The 18,988-nt window shown below is 33.2% G+C and overlaps 2 protein-coding genes across 3 annotated transcripts; both read right to left on the reverse strand.

The window, feature by feature from the left end:
- Nucleotides 1-3,753: 3,753 nt before the first annotated feature.
- LOC134282848 (uncharacterized) lies at nucleotides 3,754-8,523 on the reverse strand. 2 transcript variants are annotated; one of them, XM_062765236.1, is made up of 16 exons: nucleotides 8,448-8,523; nucleotides 7,823-7,888; nucleotides 7,462-7,680; nucleotides 7,262-7,329; nucleotides 7,024-7,135; nucleotides 6,863-6,933; nucleotides 6,404-6,524; nucleotides 6,239-6,303; nucleotides 5,922-6,105; nucleotides 5,728-5,795; nucleotides 5,494-5,605; nucleotides 5,288-5,404; nucleotides 4,896-4,960; nucleotides 4,693-4,732; nucleotides 4,531-4,602; nucleotides 3,754-3,917 (listed from the first exon to the last, which is right to left on the reverse strand). In XM_062765236.1, the coding sequence occupies exons 1-16, from the start codon at nucleotides 8,466-8,468 to the stop codon at nucleotides 3,858-3,860; spliced, it is 1,461 nt and encodes a 486-aa protein (XP_062621220.1). In that variant the 5' UTR covers nucleotides 8,469-8,523; the 3' UTR covers nucleotides 3,754-3,857. The 2 variants fall into 2 exon arrangements, with proteins under 2 accessions (XP_062621220.1, XP_062621219.1); XM_062765235.1 differs by having other exon boundaries at nucleotides 7,462-7,683.
- Nucleotides 8,524-12,605: 4,082 nt separating this feature from the next.
- Nucleotides 12,606-18,767, reverse strand: LOC134282898 (CD82 antigen-like). The gene is made up of 8 exons (XM_062765313.1): nucleotides 18,657-18,767; nucleotides 18,159-18,368; nucleotides 17,715-17,789; nucleotides 17,430-17,525; nucleotides 16,204-16,269; nucleotides 15,914-16,012; nucleotides 15,694-15,777; nucleotides 12,606-13,044 (listed from the first exon to the last, which is right to left on the reverse strand). Exons 1-8 carry the CDS (start codon nucleotides 18,720-18,722, stop codon nucleotides 12,982-12,984), a joined length of 759 nt encoding a protein of 252 aa, XP_062621297.1. The 5' UTR covers nucleotides 18,723-18,767; the 3' UTR covers nucleotides 12,606-12,981.
- Nucleotides 18,768-18,988: the final 221 nt, after the last annotated feature.

Below are 18,988 nucleotides of genomic sequence, written 5' to 3' on the forward strand. Positions count from 1 at the left end.
GTTGCAAAGCAATTTTAAACTGAAAGTCTGACATACACATACAACGTTTAAGTAGGAATGAGAATCACACATGGCACTTTTAGTGGTTCAATAGCTCTATTCTTAGCGTAAACGTTTTGTATGCGTTGCAAACTTCTGTGGTTTATTTCTTGATTATAAATGAACAGATATCTATCTTTGGAAAATTAATTTTTCAAGAATGTTCAAAATCATATTTAGCAATTATTGGTTGTGATTTAGTTTGAATCTATGTAACCAATACAATAAATTTTGGTGATTATAGTAATGCCAGACTCAAAACACTATTACTTTTTAATAACGTTTCCCTATGTAAAGTTTTTAACGACAAATAAGTTGCGAAAAGTTATAAGGCAGAAAATTAAAAAAAAAAAAAGGAAAGAGAGGGTATGAAAGAGTCAGAGAGTTGTGAGAGTGAAAAATGTGTCGGGAGAGGGAGACATAGGATAGGGAAAAAAACGAAAGGGAATTATTCACTTTCTTTTTTACCTGCTCTATTCTTATGGCTCCTTGACTCCCTACTCCTGGTCGGAGTGGGGAGAAGATAACTCTCTCAGACTCAGAGTGAGGTGTGAGGAAAGTGTATGAGGAAAGAAAGGGTTTGTGAGGAGAGAGAGTTGAGGGGAAAGAGTGTGTGAGGAGAGAGAGAGAAGAGAGGTGGAGTGAGGAGGGAGAGTGTGTGTGTGAGGAGAGAGAAAGTGTGTGTGTGGACAGAGAGATGGAGGGGAGAGTGTGTGTGTGCGTGTGGACAGAGATAGAGTGAGGGAAGAGTGTGTGTGTGTGTGTGGAGAGAGAGGGTGAGGAGAGAGAGGGAGGGGGAGAGAGTGTGTGTGTGGACACAGAGAGAGAGTGAGTGTGTGTGTGTGGAGAGTGAGTAGAGAGTGTGTCTGTGTGGAGAGAGAGAGGGAGAGAATGTGTGTGTAGAGAGAGGGAGGGTGTGTGTGTGGAGAGAGACAGAGTGAGGAAAGAGAGTGTGTGGAGAGAGAGTTAGGAGAGAGATAGTGTGTGGAGAAAGAGTCTGTGTGTGTGAGAGAGAGGAGTGAGAGAGATTGTGTGGAGATAGAGAGTGTGAGGAGAGAGAGATAATCTCTTTGGAAATAACCAAAGCACTTATGTGAGCAGTTTTATTCCACATATTCCTGGAAATCTCTGTGATTTGTTTTTAGCTCAGGTTGACTTGCATATTCTGTAGCAATTATGGAGAGTTCTGGAGCAACAAGGATGCGAATATGTACAAATTGCAAATAATGAAGAAAGTCTGAAAAAATTTGAAAACAAGCACTGAAAATAAAGAAATTCTGTAAAAAATTACGTTAAAAAATATTGACAGATAACATTATAGACTGTGGATCCTCTGTCGAATAAAGAATTTCCCACCTTGTTAAAAAAGTTTCTTCCCACATCGAAGGGCTACAGAAAATGGGGGGGGGGGGTATTTTTTACCAACATTGAGTTTACTATAATAAATATAGATTTCTTTTGTCTGCTCAATAATAACATGTGAATAGCTTTTTTGTCTTTTTATTAGTCAAATGAGTGATTAATACATATCTCTCTGATTGGCTGAGATCCAACTATGTAGGCCTATCTCCAAATGTACAAAATACAGGTAAATCTAAGGCCGCATTTCATTTCCGGAATTTTTGGTAATTATCAACTTTTCATTTCCGACATATTTTAGTTTTCATTTCCGACATTTTTCAAATACATATGTAGCACCTAAAGTAACAGATTTGATAACTTTACTTATGAAAAATTTAAAGGAATAAATCATAAATAAATCATTGAAATCCAATTTTGGAAATCTATCAGTGACTTGGAGATAAGTATGGTGATGTCACCGAAATTTAATTTAGTGCACATTAAATGTTGTGATAAAGTTTTATGCTAATTGATTACATTGAAATATTTTACCTAGACTTAGTGCTACATGTATGCATATATGTATAGATGTTTTTTTTATATTAATATTTTGGTATATATTTTTAAAATTCCATTTTCTTTCACTTTCTTTCAGATAACATTGAATTGCCGCACAGGTAAATTCCGGAAATGAAAAAAAAATTATGTCGGAAATGAAAACAAAAAATGTCGGAAATGAAATAAAAAAATGTCGGAAATGCTATGCATATTTCCGGAAATGAAATGCAGCGAAATCTAAGATGAAACCTAATTACTGTTAAAACAAATTAACAATGAAAACATCTATTGTTATTTGCAAATGGGAATAATTGAATAGCTGGAATTGAATTTTTTTAATGGGAATAGGACACCATAGACCTTCTAGGTGAACAAAAGGATTTATTTTTTCTAAATTGATATAAAAATAATTTGGAAATTCTAAATACAAAGCCATGTAGTTTTCAGGAAATATATTTTCACTTAGGAAATGCATAATTTGGCGTGGGCTGGCCTCCCATTTTTTCCATACATTGTTTCAGACACAAATTCAGTATAGGAGTAATGTATGAAAACAATATAAAATAGAAAAAAGTTCACCTATCGCCCCCACCCCCAAAAAAGATTTTCAGTTCCCCTTTTTGCCTATCAGTTTTTTCTTAGGTAAGCTGAAATTTTTCTATGGCTGCATGTTCCTTTCAAAAGCGAAGCTACGTCATTGGTGGGGGTGGTTGGAGGGTGTGCAGGGGACCCCCTAGTTAGAATAATCTCTGTCTCGAAACAAGCTGTTAGAATATACCTCTCTCATACGATCGCAATGTAGCAAAAAATTGCAGAATCGCTCCGAAAATTTAAAGAAAGAGAAAGAGTGGAAAGAGAGAGAGAAAGAGTGGCGGAGAGAGAGGGAGAGTGAAGGGAGAGAGGGTGGTGATGGGGAGTGAGAGAGGGATTGAGGAGAGAGAGGGGGAAGTGGGTAGACGACAGTGACAGTGGCAAGAGAAGGAAGAGAGCGAGTCTTTTCCCACACCGAATTTTACCTGTTACCGCACCTTGATTTCTTACCTGGGATCAAAATTTCACAATCTTTATAAAGAGGCGTTGTATCTGTTTTAAAATATAAAGAAGAGCATTTTCAATATTGCATTCCAATGCTCTAGACAGCTATCCCAATTTCATTTTCTGAGTCGGCCACAACTCCTTAAGAACCCCCCCCCCCCCAATGGCGCAAGTGCGAGAATGATTCCCTTCTGCGCACAGATTTTAGCTCAAGTTATCGATAAGTGTACATGTATATTTTATTAAGATTTCTTCCTTGAATCCAACAAAAAGCCTATGGCACTTACAGGTGACCTGGGCATCTTGAAACAACTTTCCAAATTGAATTTGGTTCCTGTTTTAAACCACAGGCTATGACATTCACAATTTGGAAAGAGATTCCATTGCCCATCACAACTATACACTTAGCATACTTAGCTTGGTTACCTAATACCCATGGACAGAGTTGTGTCCTTACTTGCTGGACAGGGTGTTCAGGCTCAGGATAGACCAAAATAGCCTGGCCTGGCTTATGAACAAACATCCGCGGGATCAGAATGCTCACCGGTAAGAAGAGCTAAGCCATTATAATATACGGATTGTGCACCGTTGAGAAGCTTGTGAAGGCTGTCCCGCTGTTCCGGGACACACAGATGCATATACCGAACCAAATTAAATAATTTTGACGACTAAAAAATAAATAACAACAATAAAATGTATTATATAAAGGTTTATTAAAACCCATTTGATTTTAAGTTCAAGTCTACAGTGCAAATGTTATGATGTTAAATTTTCCTGAATTATAAAATCATATCTATTTTCTTTGAATGATATATTTAATTTTACAGATGTATTGAAACCGATGATGATAAAAATGTTAGTTTTCAAATAACTTTAAAAAAAAATTAACGGCGACCAAACAAGCGGCGCAAGCGAGCAAAGAATCCAGTCTTCTTCTTCTTTTGCTGAAATCAAACAATAATGCGAAAGTCATTTACGAGAGCAGTATATAATTATGCAATTTATGTGAGAAATAGGTTTTTAAAAATCATGCGATATTTAACAATGTATTATCCAAATTGAATTGTTTTTCTTCTGTTCATTTGGGTTGTTTATTTATTTGAGTGATTAAATTATATAAATAATATCTCCATTTTTTGATTTTCTGATAAAAACGATGTACTTCACTGAAATTAAATTTTATGTTCAGCTTTTTAAAAAAAATTATTCCTTTTAGAAAAACTTTTTTTTTTAAAAAAAGGGGGGGAGGGGGCAGTATACAATATACTTTCGTTAATCCGGCCAATAATCCAGACATTTCAACTTATACTAAATATGTTTCAGTTATCTGAACTCTTTGAATATTTGGACAATTTCTCGATAACATGTATAGATTAATGAGACCGCGCTGTACAGTGTCGGACTGTCCAAAGTAGAACCTTTATTAATAAATCAATATAATGTTTAGGCCTAAGGTAAGGATAACTTCTGTTTTTTACTTTATTTCATTTCAGAATCCGTCACACTCTTTTTAAAAGAGGGAGAGGAGACTTAAATTTTTGCAATTGATATATTTACCTTTGGTTTGGTTGTCTGTCCGCAGCAGAGAAATCTTCTCCAGCCTCTCACAGGTAACTCACAATCTGTCTCCTGAGATAAAAACAATAGGAAAATGAACTACCAAATTTATATTTCTGAATTTTTTAAATACAAAAGAGCTACTATCAAAAGAGAACTTACTTCTACATTCGTCATCTCTGTTTCCAACACATTTTGTACGCTGCAAATAAAAAAAAAAATTTTTAAAAACCACTATTTTTAAAAATACAAAGAAGGGTTTCTTTTAGATGTCTTACTCTTACACACAAGTATTCAAAATGATCTGGTAATAAAATATGTAATTATTACTAGTAAATGTGATTTGTAAAAGTAAATGGACAAACCTTGCATTGTTAGCTGCGCAAGAGAACAGATCCTCGACGGTTTCCGAAGCCGCTTTGTACACTATCTAAAGATTTAAAGAGAATTTCTGTGTAATATTATATATATTAAACTTAAGGATGTGCAACACGCCCACCCTAAACATTTTATTGAAATCATAAGAGTTATCTCCCCTTAGTGTGTTGGACGTCTTTAAATGTATACTAGTAGTTAATTTTAAAATAATATTTACACTTAAGTCTATATTTTAAAATATTTTGCTTACCAATAGAGGATTAAATAAAAAAAAATTAAAAAATTTATTCGAAATATGCTTGCGAATGTAAAGTTAAAATGATTATAACTGGCGGGAAAAACTTAGTAATTAATAAATCGGTGGTAATGGTGCGAATACCTCTTTCCTTGCCTGTTTCTCGGCGTTTATTTGTTTCACTTGGGCCCTCATTCTGGCTCTAAATTCTGTAGATCGAAGCAAGTTCTTGACATTTTCTTTTGCTTCTCTGTATAACAACTGTCAGAGAAAAATATAAGTTTATTTGAATTCGTCCTTTAAATATTCTTTAAACAAAACAATGTTAAAGTGAATATCAAAATTCAAACCTCCTGAGTTGCTCTTCTCTCGTCCACATAAAACTTCTTTGTGAATTGATTAATTTCATCAAAAGCTGCCACACAGCCAAGGACCAACATAAGTGCCTGGTCATTTGTAACACTGGAATAAAGAGCATTCAAATTTTTACAACATTTTTTAAAGTCATCTTTCATACACAATAATGATATGCAATTAAAGAAAGATCAATAATTAAGATTATTATATCTAACTGCATCACCCACCTTTGCTGGTAAGCAACACCATGCCCGGTAACTGTATCCAAGACTTCTTCAAGAATGCTGCGTACAATCTACAACATTCCAGCAACTATAAATATTACACACGCAACTTGATTTAACAATATTATATTTTTCATTCTATGATGAAAATATAACCAGCTATATTAATATTAGTAAAAAAAATCATACATCTCTACCTCTTCGGATTCTTTATGTTGTGGGCTCACTTCAAGATCAACAACTCTTTCTTTCGGAACTGTTTTGGTCTCTGGAGATTTGGTAATCTTTGACGCGTTTGTGGCATTTCTTGGATCTTTCACAACGTCTGCTTTCGTTGTATGGTCCTCGCCTGTGCCTTCAGTACTCCAAGTCTTTGTTTTGCTGCAAACATATAACATTAATTATAAAAAGGTGTATCTTTTCGATCTTTCATATACATCCAAAATAATCTGTCCATATAATATGTTTTTTTTTTCTATAAATGGTGACTCTATATATAAGTGATGGAACAAACCTTGCATTGTTGGCTGCGCAAGAGAACAAATCTCCGACAACCTCCGAGGCTGCTTTTTCCATAATCTAAAAATCGAGAAGGAATATGTGTACGATATACTAGTATCCAATACTTGAATGCTTTTAGCTCTGAAATGCAATCAAGCCGTATGTCATTCTTAAGTACCTGTTGCATTGCCAGTTTCTCGGCCTTAATTTGCTCTATATGCGCTCTCATTCTTTTATCTAATTCCGCGGAGCACTGCAAGTCCACGGTACTCACAACGTTATGTTGCTCTTTTTCTTGACTGAAAAGCATTTAAAAAATAGAACACATTTCATTTAAATTGCGATAGGCAAAAAAAAAATGGTTTCTCGTCTTAGAATTAGATCATTATTAGAATGAGATGGCCAATGCACATTATTCTAGGTCATAATTTCAAATTAATTTGACAAATTTACTAAAGTACTAATATCATATCATCGAGTGTTTAAGAAATCGTGTACAATAATCAGTAGAAGAGTCTTTTATTTATTTACAGTCAAATTGCCATGATTTAAAAAAAATGATGGGATGGATCTGCCCTTGAATGAAAAAAAAATGTAACTCTCAAAAACATGTCAACAACTTTATATATATATATACCTTGGACTCCATTGTGTTGTTGCTCTGATTATCAAGTCTTTCACGTTTTCCTCTGCTGCCTTGTATAGCAACTGTAAGCGGAAAATATAAAGTATCATATGAAATTGTCTCTACAAATTATCCTTTATTTACAACGTTTAAATGAATAACAAAATTCAAACCTCCTGTGTTTCTCTCTTCATGTCGATGTAGAACTTTCCTGTCAATTCCACCCTTTCGTCAAAAGCTGCCATGAAGGCATTGGCCAGAGTATGCGCTTGTTCGTATGCAACGCTGGAAAAAAAAACAAACAACGCTTTTTGGTGATTTCATTGATACTTTAACTCTTACTTATGACATGCAGAAAATGCTGCAGCACAATTTTGAGATCTACTATAATACTAATGGCGTAACACCTACCCATGTTCGATAGCAATGCAATGCCTAGTAACTGTATCAAAGGCTTCATCAAGTAAGCTGCGTACAATCTAAAACAGAACAACAACGATGTTGAATAATGAGTATCCAGACTGATTTATTATCTTTTCAATCTGCGAATTTGAAAAATTGTAGATCTTTTTTTAATAATTACAGAAATAATACTTTTATTTAGTCCTTACCTCTTCCGATTCTTTGTGTTGGTTGCTTATTTCAAGTTGAATTTCTTTGCCTTTCGGAACATTCTTGGTCCTGGAAAATTTGTCACCCTTTGGTTCCTTCTTGCTGTGTTTCGGATCTTCCACAGCCCTTACTTTAGTTTCACCGCGATCATCTGCCTCTTCAGTTCTTCCAGTCTTTGTCTTGCTTCGCCTCCTTCTGCCCTTGGAGGATCGTCTCTTCTGCTATTAAAGTTAAACACGTGGTACTAATGATATTCGACCTTTTTTTGATGAGTTAAAAATTTAAAAATTTTTTTTTTTAAATTTACGGACATGTCTTTCATACAAGCCAGATTTTGCCCAAATCCAACGCCACTCCTACCTTGTTATCGAGGTCTCTCAGAGACAGCGTGCCATTCTTTAGACCTTCTCTCAACTCAACAGAATTCTACAAAAGAATACCAATTCTCTTAGCACTTTATCTGAACTATCTACAATTACTAGAATGAGCTTTCATTAACTGAAATATAATGGCCACAGAGAAAAATTAACTGTAAGTCCGTGCTAAAACAATAGTTGCTCTACATGCACCAATATTCCAGTAAACAATAAGCGTCTTCTTTTTGTTAGTCTAAGATTTCTTTTGTTTTATTTTTGCACACATGCAATGTATGTATGAAGTTCCTGTTTATGACGTAACAGTAACGTGACGTCATAGTCCGAAAATGTTAATGCTTTTGAAAAACTGAATTGGAAATATAATATCAATTAATAAAAGTTTTAGATAAGATGACAATGCATCATCACAGATAATTTAAAACCAAGCTTTTTCGACCTTTTTGGTACATGTACCCCCATGACCCTCCACCAAGTCGTTAATACTGGGATAGTCCGTTTGAATTTATTTCACAAATATCTATTTATCTTCACCACGGCTATTATTTTGATTTTCATTCACTGTAAACATTTACCAGTCACGAATTCGACAAAGTCTAACAATTTCTTACCTCAATTGGATTCGCCGACATCTTTAACTAGGATATTGTAATAAACTAATTCCTGTTCGTGTTGTCTCCTGTAAACAAATGTAACTAATAAGCGCTCTGGTTATGACGTCAGTGTCATTGTGACGCCCTTTTGATTGTGGTGTCATATATATATATATCTCCTTTTTCCAACGAATTAGAAAAGGGGAAGAGGGGTAAGCAACTTTTTTTTTTACCCCTTTTGCAAAAATCACATCTAGTCAGATTAGGTGCAAATTAACATTTACACATATGTTCATTTACCCTTAGTGTTTTTTATAGTGTTCTGAACGCTTAGCAAAAGAATGAATCGTTTAAACGTCCACATTTGGCCCCCCAAATATTTACAAAAAAATAACTTGCAGATTTTCTACATAATTTTGCCCCAATCTTTCCATTAAACATTGTAGTTTATTAATTTCAATTTAAAAATTTGCTTCCATAAACTGTAATTCGGTATTTTTCTGATTAATATAGCAGGGGTACATTGTTTACATCAATTTCTCATAGACTTTAGGCCACACCCCCATTTTGTAAGCCCATTTTTTATATGAGCGCATCAATTTGCCGTTTTTATGGACAACGTAAAAAGTAATACTAATCATTTTCATCCATGAAAGAAATTGAAACAATCGTGCGCTCATGTGTTATTTTCCCAAAAACCTCAAAATCACGGGTACTTGTCTCTATAGTAAAGCTACCTTGTTTACAAATTTCAACCCGTCTTTGACCTCATGAATAACAAAGCATTGAACACGTGATTTAAATCTATTCACTTTCACGCTTTGAGCACACCATTTCTACATCGTGTCTAGAGTGTCTGCGAGCTATCCATTGTCAAATCTTATTCCATCGGCTAAAAATACTTGGACAACCCTTCTATTTAAAAATACATGTATTTTGGAGGAGTGCAAACTTGATCTATCTATATGCAAGGTTGAATTGTTTTATTTCCCTGTTATTGAACGTTATTTTTGCCATTTTCCGTTTGGTTTTTTTCTTTCGGTTAGTATCTATCGATCTACTTCGGGGGGGGGGGGGGGGGGGGGGGGGGGCTATAGCCTACATCTGTTAGTTAATCACTGCATATATTTATTAAACATAATTAAAAACTCTATTTAGGTATCGTTGATTCTGCTTTTTACTGTGTTTATATATTATACACGTGCGTCTGTTTCAAGTAAACTCTCAGTTAAACTGCTGGAAGATATTAAAAGTCATACTCCTTTTTTCTGTAAAAACCGTCATTACACACTGTTATAATCGGAAAACACTTACTAGTATTCACCATGCCTAAAAGTATAAACTGTGTTGTTTGTAAAAAGCGCACAAATAAATCTAATCGAAGAACCCTCAAGGGAAAAATAAACGAAGTACGGAGGACTGAATTAGCGCGTATTACGGGAGGAAATGTCACGGGGGATGACCACATCTGCACAAAATGTACCCTCAATATGAATAGGGGGAAGCTTCAGACTTATGGGGGCAATGTTGACGCGAAAACATTTTACATCGGCACAAAGTCAAACAAATATTGTGCTATTTGCAGATCCCGTAAAAAGTCAATGAAAACTGTTTCTAAGAAAGCCTGCGGACAGGTATGTGGCAACGCACTTTGAAAAAATTACGCACTTTGAAAAATTTTTTCAAAGTGCGTTAGAATTGGGACAATATCAACGCACTTTGAAAAAATTTTTCAAAGTGTGTTAAATTTGGGACCAACTCAACGCACTTTGAAAAAAAAAATCATATTTTAGTCATGGAAAGATTTTATTTGTTATTTTACTTATCTATCTTTCAAAAAACTAAGCCTAACCCTAACCTCAAAAATGAATTGATTTACTCCTGTCGAAAAGAGGGGAAGACGGGTATAAGATCCCTCAGTCCAAATCTTTATCATTCCAATACAAAGGTGTCGGTAACAAACTAGGGAGGGGAGCAATAAACCTAAAAAGGGTACGCTGCATTTTCAATGCTTATACGATGTATATATCTTTCCAAAATAAGTGGGGGGGGGGGGCTTAGCCCCCCATCCCCTCCCCTGGCCCTTCGCCCAGTCTCGATGTCTATGCTATACTCAAAGCATTCATATAATTATGTATTTACCTAACTGGTATGACGTTGAAAACTTTCAATAATAAATGAGTTAATTAAAACAGATGAAAACAAGAATTTTTTTAGTACAGTAAAACGTATGAGAGAGAAAAATTTTTCATAGTTTTGAACAATCAAATTGGCCCCTTTTTATTATGATAAATGCTAAGTTGCTTGAAGCTGTCCTCTGTTAGTGCCCCCTATACACCTTTACATCTACTTATCAAAGACTAGAATTTAAAAAAAGAAGAAACGAATTAATGAAGTTAAACAATCGTCACTCTTTTTTTCAAGACCCTTTAATTTTCCCTTTTATTTTATCAAAACCTTAAATATTTAAAACGTCAATATCTCAGGTCCTACTGTGACTTCATCATGAAAAAATTATCAAACCAGAATCTGTTTTTTATCATACCGATTATTTGAAGGAATATTGATCAATCTTTACATTTTTTTTCAAAGTGCGTTAATATGGTCGATATTAACGCACTTTTAATTTTTTTTTTCAAAGTGCGTTAGCTTGGTCCCAAATTTTAACGCACTTTGAAAAATTTTTTCAAAGTGCGTAATTTTTCAAAGTGCGTTGTAACACAGGTATTTCTTAAACATAATGTTATATTGCACGAAAAAGCACGTGTATGCCCCTCTCACTTGTCCAATGAACGCATTTAAAGATCAACATTATCCTGGCTTTCTATCAATATTCAACCGCATACATATATTTGGTGGAACACTCAGTTTTTTTTTTTGGGCAAAATTATATGCTATTGATAATCAATTCGACGTGTAAAAAAACTTTAATGAAATTATTTTCGCTTTAGAATTAAAATAATTATCCCTTGAGAAATAAGCTAGGTTACTGTAAAATCTTAAAAATACTTTCCTAGTCCTAAAAATACCATCTTTTGTAAGACATTATGTTTACAGACACCATATCATTGTGTTTACATTTTATTTCAACGAATTTTAAAAATAATTATTTCATTGATATACTCGTTTTAAAGCTAAGCAGTAAAAACAAAACCTAAACCTGCCAATATTATTACATAATATTATGGTCGGTCCCAAGCCCGAAGAAAAGGTGGGGGATTTTTAAGATTGTTCAGTTATTTAATAATATATCACTTAAAAACTATATTAAGTACACGTCGAACACTCGATAATATATTCACACTATTCGCACGCTTGATTGACGCTCCGCCTCCTTATTCAAATAATACAATGACCTCGTAGCCGCAATGGCGAAGTTGAGATTTGGCACTGATGTATGCAATTTTATTTCATTGATATTATGTATATATTGAGAGTCTCTCTATCAAAAAAGATTTTGAAGTGTTTGTATTCATACCATACTTGTACATTTTAGCTAAAATATGTCAATGTTCTGATTTGAAAAGGCAAAAATCCGTGTTTAAAAAGGGGCCAGATCGCAATGTTATGAAGAGTCATTCTTTACTTAAGAATAGAAATGTTGAAATAGTAAAGAAAAGATCTAGCCACATCTATGAAAATGTTCCTCTTAGCGCATAGACGAAATGCCGAGTTGAAGCGTATCTAGAAAGCCGAAAATATTTACACAATACTTAAAATTGCAAAATCTACATAACTTTTAGATTGCATTTGAATGCATTTCTTAATTTTTCACTTACACATCAAATGTAAAATTTGCACACAGTGAAAAGTGTATCCTGCATAGGCGTCGGATCCCCCCTTTCCACTTTTTTTTTCGCAAAAATAGATACAGTGTATTATATAGGCATTAAAAATTGGGGTTTACCTTTTTTTGTCGGTTTAACCCCCCTCCCCACTTTCATTTAGATTGCACCATCCTTTCAATTTCATTCCGACGCCTATGCCCTGTAAGTACGCAAGTAAAATGGGTTCGGTTCAAGAGTTTAATAAACTGCAGTTAAAATCAAAGAAATCACATGTAACATTTATCCCTTTGAGTAAATGAGCGCAACTGAATGGGGTTTGATTTTTAGAGTTTAATCAAATATCTTCGGTTAAAATCGCCGACATCACTAGCTCTGAACAAAGCTGAACAATTTTTTAAAATGATTTATTCAAATATATCATCTCGTAAAATACATTTAGTACATGACAATTAACATAAACTTCAAAGAAACAGATGAACAAAAAAAAAATCGGAATCTCCAAAACTGTCCTATATGTTGTACATGCATTTGATAAATATTGTCCCTGAAGGGATCATTTTGATTGCAATTAAAATTGACGACAAAATCATGGTTCTAAATTCCTTCAATAACAAAGGATTAGAAATATTTATTTAAAAAATGTATATGTACATGAATTATAGGCTCCATGGTATGATACATGCATTTTCATGATAACAATACGATGTTTTTAAAATTAATTTTCCCTAAATCATTTTGAGACGGATATTTTCTCCTGTTGTTCACTAGACTACGTCATCCACGTCATTTGATCGACACGACTTCCAGGCTAGAATGATTCCAAGAAGCTGTAAAAATACAACAAGATGAATGTATATTGTATTCAACTCCAAAACGTTTAACTGAAACTTAATAGCAATCCCCCCCCCAAATCCAATTTTCATACATCAAAATGACGTTTTGAAATAATACTTTTATCAAATTTACAGATGCTTAGTTTAAATCGTCACATTTCGATTGCAGACCTGTTTACCCATAACGTTGTCTCTGTATTTTTAATTTGTGTATATGGCATTTGCCAGTAAGATTCATTTTCCATCAATTTTACATATGTTAAAAGTGAAAAACTGCTTTTCTGATTACAAAAACATGCTTTAACAACAAGGTCTTTGTCATTTTATAATACAACAGCGTTTTGGCAACCTGACATCACTTATGTGTTTGAAATCTTTCTCTTCTTTAGCGATAAAAAGGGTGAACTAAGACAGATCATAATGAAAACTAACTGTTAAATTCCAAACTAACTTATTTCTGATTTTATTTTCAAATGGCAAAACAGAGGTTTTAGATTTAAAAATCCGTAAAAAATACGGCGAAATTAAGAGTAAACAGGTCTGCGATTGTTAAGCCCCCCCCCCCCCCCCCCCCCCCCCCACCCCTCCACTTTACCAGCGATAAAAATTAAATTCAAATTACTATACTTTTCGATTGTTATTTTATTCCCCCTGTGTGTTCAAGTGATCAACTGCCCTACCGTCACAAACTTACATAGTGTCTTCTGAATCCAGCACCGTGCAAATTAGAATTTGGAAACACCGACACTTTGTTTGCTACAGTACTAATTTTAAAACAGAACAGAATTTCAGAATTTCTATTTTTTTACTTTAATAATTTTAACTTTTTGCACAGCTAAAGTGAACGTATATAATGTATATAGTGCATGATCGACGTCAATTAACAAGGACATTGTGCAGTGTATAAAAAGTGAATATAGGTAGTGCGTTGTGTCGATATAAATGAGAAGTATCAGTCTTAATTAACATGATCATAGTGCCTGTTTTATTAAAGAAAATTATGGACATAAGAAACTGCACCTTTAACAATTCAAATTTTTAAAGGGGGGGGGGCAAGTTCGTATGTGTATGGCTTAAAGAAATACATTTTATTCGGATTCATTTGTTCTTGAATTTATACTAGCTATACAGAAAAAACATTTGAATCATTGCAGCAGTTACAAGAAGACAAAAAGATTACCAAGTAAAACATTTATTTGTTTAACGAACAAAATTAACAGTATATTGTAAAGCTTTATTGCCAATATAATGTTGAATTGAAATAATTTGCATAATTGATAAGACTCGTATTTAAAAGATGTTTATTTCACCAATTATTATTCCTTTCTTAAGATGTCTAATGATTTTTAAATAAAGATTTTTAAAAAATGAAACATTAATTAACAAATAATGCAAAATTATTAATAAACTAACAAGCAATATAAAATTATTAATGAACTAGAAAATATAAAATTAAAAAAGCATTTTAAAAAATCACTGTCATAACACTAAATGATTAAAAATAATACACACATTTTTCGTCACATATATGATAAAAAAAAACCTATTTATATATTTCATTGTTTTTAATTTTACAACATAGTCTGTTTAATATTCCTTATAATCTTCGTCAGCAGAACGAAATGACTTGCAGGCTAAGATGATTCCAAAAAGCTGAAAATGAAAATTCATATCAGATTAATTATTATTCTAATTTTTTATTCTGTCCTTGTGAAGTAAAGGGCGATAATAATGTAGAAGGAATGGGGCATGACCAGTTGATAATATATGTATTTTTCTACTCGATATTCAGGTACATGTACGTTGTTTTTATGCTGTCATTTTTCAAGCTGAAAATATTTATCAGTTTATTTATTTATTTAATAACAGTTGATAAATATATCATCCTGCTGTATTTTTTACTGTTAACAATGCATTCATATACAGGTAGTAACTGATCTGAATTTGTTTTTGCTTCTGTTAAATGAGAAGGATTTGAAAAGTGTTGATTAGGTTCCTATTATTTTATTCTATAAATCAATTTTGAATGATGAAAATTAAGTCACTTCCGTTTCGCACAGGACATAACCCACAAACCAAAACGTTTTTGACCTTTAAAAAACTGGGCTGTTAAAAAAGATTTTTTTTAACACCGCAATTTTTGCAGAATCTTTAAAGAATTGTGATATTTGTCAAAATGGTGCGATGGGATGATAATATCTTGAATAATTAAAATTGTATAAACTTTCTGTCGCTTGGATTTCAGAAACAGAATTTGAAATTTGTTTTCTAAAAGATTGTTTCCAAGATCTTACCTTTTCTTCATGTAAAAAATTAATGATGTTTTTATTTTTGCATTTATTATTATTTTTTTTTGTGCACAGTGCTTGAATGTGATAAAAAATATTTATTGTGAGTGAACTATATAGATAACCATCTGTTCGGGTGCATTGAATAGATGAAAGGGATTTTTGTCTGAATAAATTCTAGTACTCAAAAATCTATTAAAATCAACTTCATTGCAAAAGTTTTCAGATTGTGGTGTGATGGGGAGGGTGTTCTTGCATAATTAAAACTGTGTAAATATATGGATTTTTCTCTAACATCATTATCTGTGAAATGTGAAAGGTGTACAAGGTAAAAAATGACGATTATCGATGATACCTGAATCATTGCTATTCCGATGGCCACTCCAATAATGATGGACAGATTACTCTTCAGCTGGTCTTGTAGGGTATTTAGACAACCCTGATTGTATAAAATTAACACAATATTTTAAATCGATCATATCTACCACTGACTTGTTGAAGTATACGGCATGCATGATTGTTTTTGTTTTAAATGAAATTTATTAATTCAAAGATTTATTTCATTTTTTTTTTACCTCAGAGTACAGGTTTTTGAAGCTTTGAGTAGGATTACCGGGCATGGCCTCTTTTCTACAGTTTATAATGTTGTCATGACAACAGGAATCCGGAACAGGCTGTAAGAAATGTTTCCATCAGATATAATGACTAAACTGAAAAATCAACGCAAATCCTAACTTTCAAGGCAGAAAAATTCTAACTAAGGAGTCTTAAGACAAGTTTTTTTTTTATGAAAGAAACTCTATTTGTGCAAATGAAAGCCTCGAATGCGAAAAATGATGGAAAGTACTGTATTGGAGAAAATTACCACAGTGGCGTTAAAATGTGTAACATTGACGTAATCTTTGTAGCTATCTACTCCACAGCAATGGATCTATAAAAAAAACAAGAATAAAAAATATTGAATGAAAATATTACAAGCACTACAAGATATTACAAGCATAGCTGCAGAACTAGCGTTATGGTTTTATGTACGGGTCTTTAACAATTATGGTTTATGGTCAAAGACTAATATATAAAACCATAACGCTACAGTTCTGCGGCTATTACAAGCACTACAAGATATTACAAGGCATAACAGGTATTACAAGTATTACAAAAAACGACAAACAGAAATAATTCTTACTCTAGATCTTGTAAACATTTCATACAAATTTTAAGGAGGCTGGGGGTCAACAAATTAACCACAAATTAACCAACAGATTTAACCTACTTTTTTTTTTTAGATACGGTTTCTTAAGCTGTCAACTAACTATCATTTGGCAAAGAAAAAAATCATAATTTAGTTTTAAAATTTGATCATTTTTGTATATCTTTATATGGAGCTCTTCTTCTAAAGGAGATCGAAATAGTCTGAAAATGGCTGCACTCCCCCCCCCCCCCCCCCTTCCCAGCCCCTTTAAGACAACAACCGTAAGATTGCATGTGAATATTCGAAAAAAAGATCATACATATTAATTAACCCTTTTACTAGTATCATATATTTTTTATTATAATTCAAAATCCAAGTTCTTTATGGGATGTTGAAAATCATCAATTTACAAAAAGCTTGTAAAAATATCTTTGTTAACATTGTTTAGTTTGACTTTAAGCCATCATAGTTCTCTCTGACATGTTGTAATAAAGTTGTTATAAGCAAGGTAACTAACTATACATATAGTATTTTTACCAGATTTGTGAAATTCTCAACCGCTTGCATTTTAGTGTTGGGTGGCTGGAATTTGTATTCTGTGCTGAATAAATTATCCCCATAGCTACTAACTATAACAGTCAATCACTGTATGGATGAAAGGTCGATTGAACTAGAAAATCAAGCCCTTTTTTGTGGGGGGTGGGGGGGAGGGTGGTGGTTCCGAATTGTTTATAATTTATAAATTTATTATTCTGTTCATCTTGCTCTTACTACCTTGAATCCTTTAAAGTATTGTACGAATTATAATCAGGTGACCGTTAAGGCCCTTGGGCATATTGTTTTTAACAGGGAGGTCTAATTTGCTTAGAAAATATGTTTTATATGTTGAATGTCAAACTGACCGTTTTCTGTACATCGTCCCAGGCCTGTCTTATTAGGGAGCTGTTCTTGTATTCTGCAACCGATTTTTTTAGTGTTTTACTGAGTTCATCAGTCACCTAAAGGAAAAAATATATACATTCATTTTTTATGAATTGTAGAATATGATATCGTAGGTAAAATATCTTTTGAAATCTTTATTTTTTTTTTGTTAATGCATAACAGCCAAGTTTGTAGATTTTCATAAATGGATTTCTTTATAATGTGTTTAATTAAATGTATACATGGTTTCTGTTTTTAAAATATACCTTGGATTTGTATACTGCTGCCATTATACCTCCAGAAAACTCACCAATGAATATAATGACGAGAAAGAAAATATACTGAAAAAAACCCAAAGAGGAAATATTTGGTGTGTTGTTAGGCGTTGCTGAGATGTCAACTTTAGTTAATACTTTTGTTTGCAAACTGATTGTTAGATTTTTTTTTTTTAAATAACGATAAAAAGATATTTTTGAGCGGAAATGTATGTTTTATTTTAAAACCTAAAGCAGGAAATCAAATGACTCAGAAACATTTTAACATAACAGATAAAAGTAGATATGGAAAACGGCACTTGTAAAAGTGAAATGATCATATGTCTTGTTTTATTAGGAGACGTTCATACATGTTCTGTGAATCTAATAGTGTAAATTTATGTATAAAATTTAAATAGTCTTAAAACATGTAAAATATGATGTATCGATACAAACCAAAGCCAGGGCCCATTTCCACTGCTTACATCCCCCAAGACACCCTAGGAAGCCCACTAAGAAAACGACACTCCCGAACCCAATAAGAACATAGGCTGTGGAAGAAATTGCTTGATCATGACTGTCCACTGAAATTAACTTCTGTATATTCACAGAGTCGGGATCTACTTTCAGCCAAATTCCTGCGCCAAGGATGCCACCTCCAGAAAGCTGGAATTAAAAAATATATCTTAATGATGACAAGGTGTAAATGCATCGTCGGAAACCACGAATTTTTTGTTCAATGTGTCCACAGTTTTGAGTAGAATGGACATAAAATCCGTGGCTTGCGAGTTGTCATGAAAATTGACTCCATGTATATATAAACACATTTATTGTATATTTATATACATGATCACATAGATACTTGAACATTAAGAATTTTCTAAATTTTTAGCAAACAAATGCTGGAAAAATCAACAAACATAATAGGGAAAATTTTATAAAATATTTCCTCACCACAAATATTATGTTGAAAACCACAAGAATACACCTGGCGAACCCCGTACAACACCCGTCTCCCATGTTGCTTTTTCTCAAACTGGCAAGTATTTAAAGATGTACATATATTTCAGTGTCTGAGGGACAGAGAGAGAGGGAGAGAGAGAGAGACGTTAAGTACAATCAAAATTTTAAAACTTCCCAAACCTTTTCTCTATCTACTTCCTCCGATGCTTTCCTTCCAATAAAAAAAAATTCCTTCGTCGAAGACACTATACTTTTAAAACGGATTTTAACAAAATTCAATGATCATATCTACTTATATATACCTCCTGCTACCGTCCGCTCGT

Source organism: Saccostrea cucullata, unplaced genomic scaffold, assembly GCF_032062105.1.
Source record: "Saccostrea cucullata isolate Sc308-1 unplaced genomic scaffold, CSIRO_AGI_Scuc_v1 ctg406, whole genome shotgun sequence".
NCBI lineage: Eukaryota > Metazoa > Mollusca > Bivalvia > Ostreida > Ostreidae > Saccostrea > Saccostrea cuccullata.

Excerpts from the sequence above, each read along its gene's own strand:
- LOC134282898 (XM_062765313.1), bottom strand. The coding sequence starts at position 18,722 with ATGGGAGACGGGTGTTGTACGGGGTTCGCCAGGTGTATTCTTGTGGTT. Across the intron at positions 17,526-17,714 it reads CAGCAGTATACAAATCCAAG|GTGACTGATGAACTCAGTAA; the intron begins GTATATTTTAAA and ends TTTTTCCTTTAG. Across the intron at positions 16,013-16,203 it reads CACATTTTAACGCCACTGTG|CCTGTTCCGGATTCCTGTTG; the intron begins GTAATTTTCTCC and ends CATTTCTTACAG.
- LOC134282848 (XM_062765235.1), bottom strand. The coding sequence starts at position 8,468 with ATGTCGGCGAATCCAATTGAG. Across the intron at positions 7,136-7,261 it reads TGCATTGCTATCGAACATGG|CGTTGCATACGAACAAGCGC; the intron begins GTAGGTGTTACG and ends TTTTTTTTCCAG. Across the intron at positions 5,796-5,921 it reads AACATAAAGAATCCGAAGAG|ATTGTACGCAGCATTCTTGA; the intron begins GTAGAGATGTAT and ends GGAATGTTGTAG.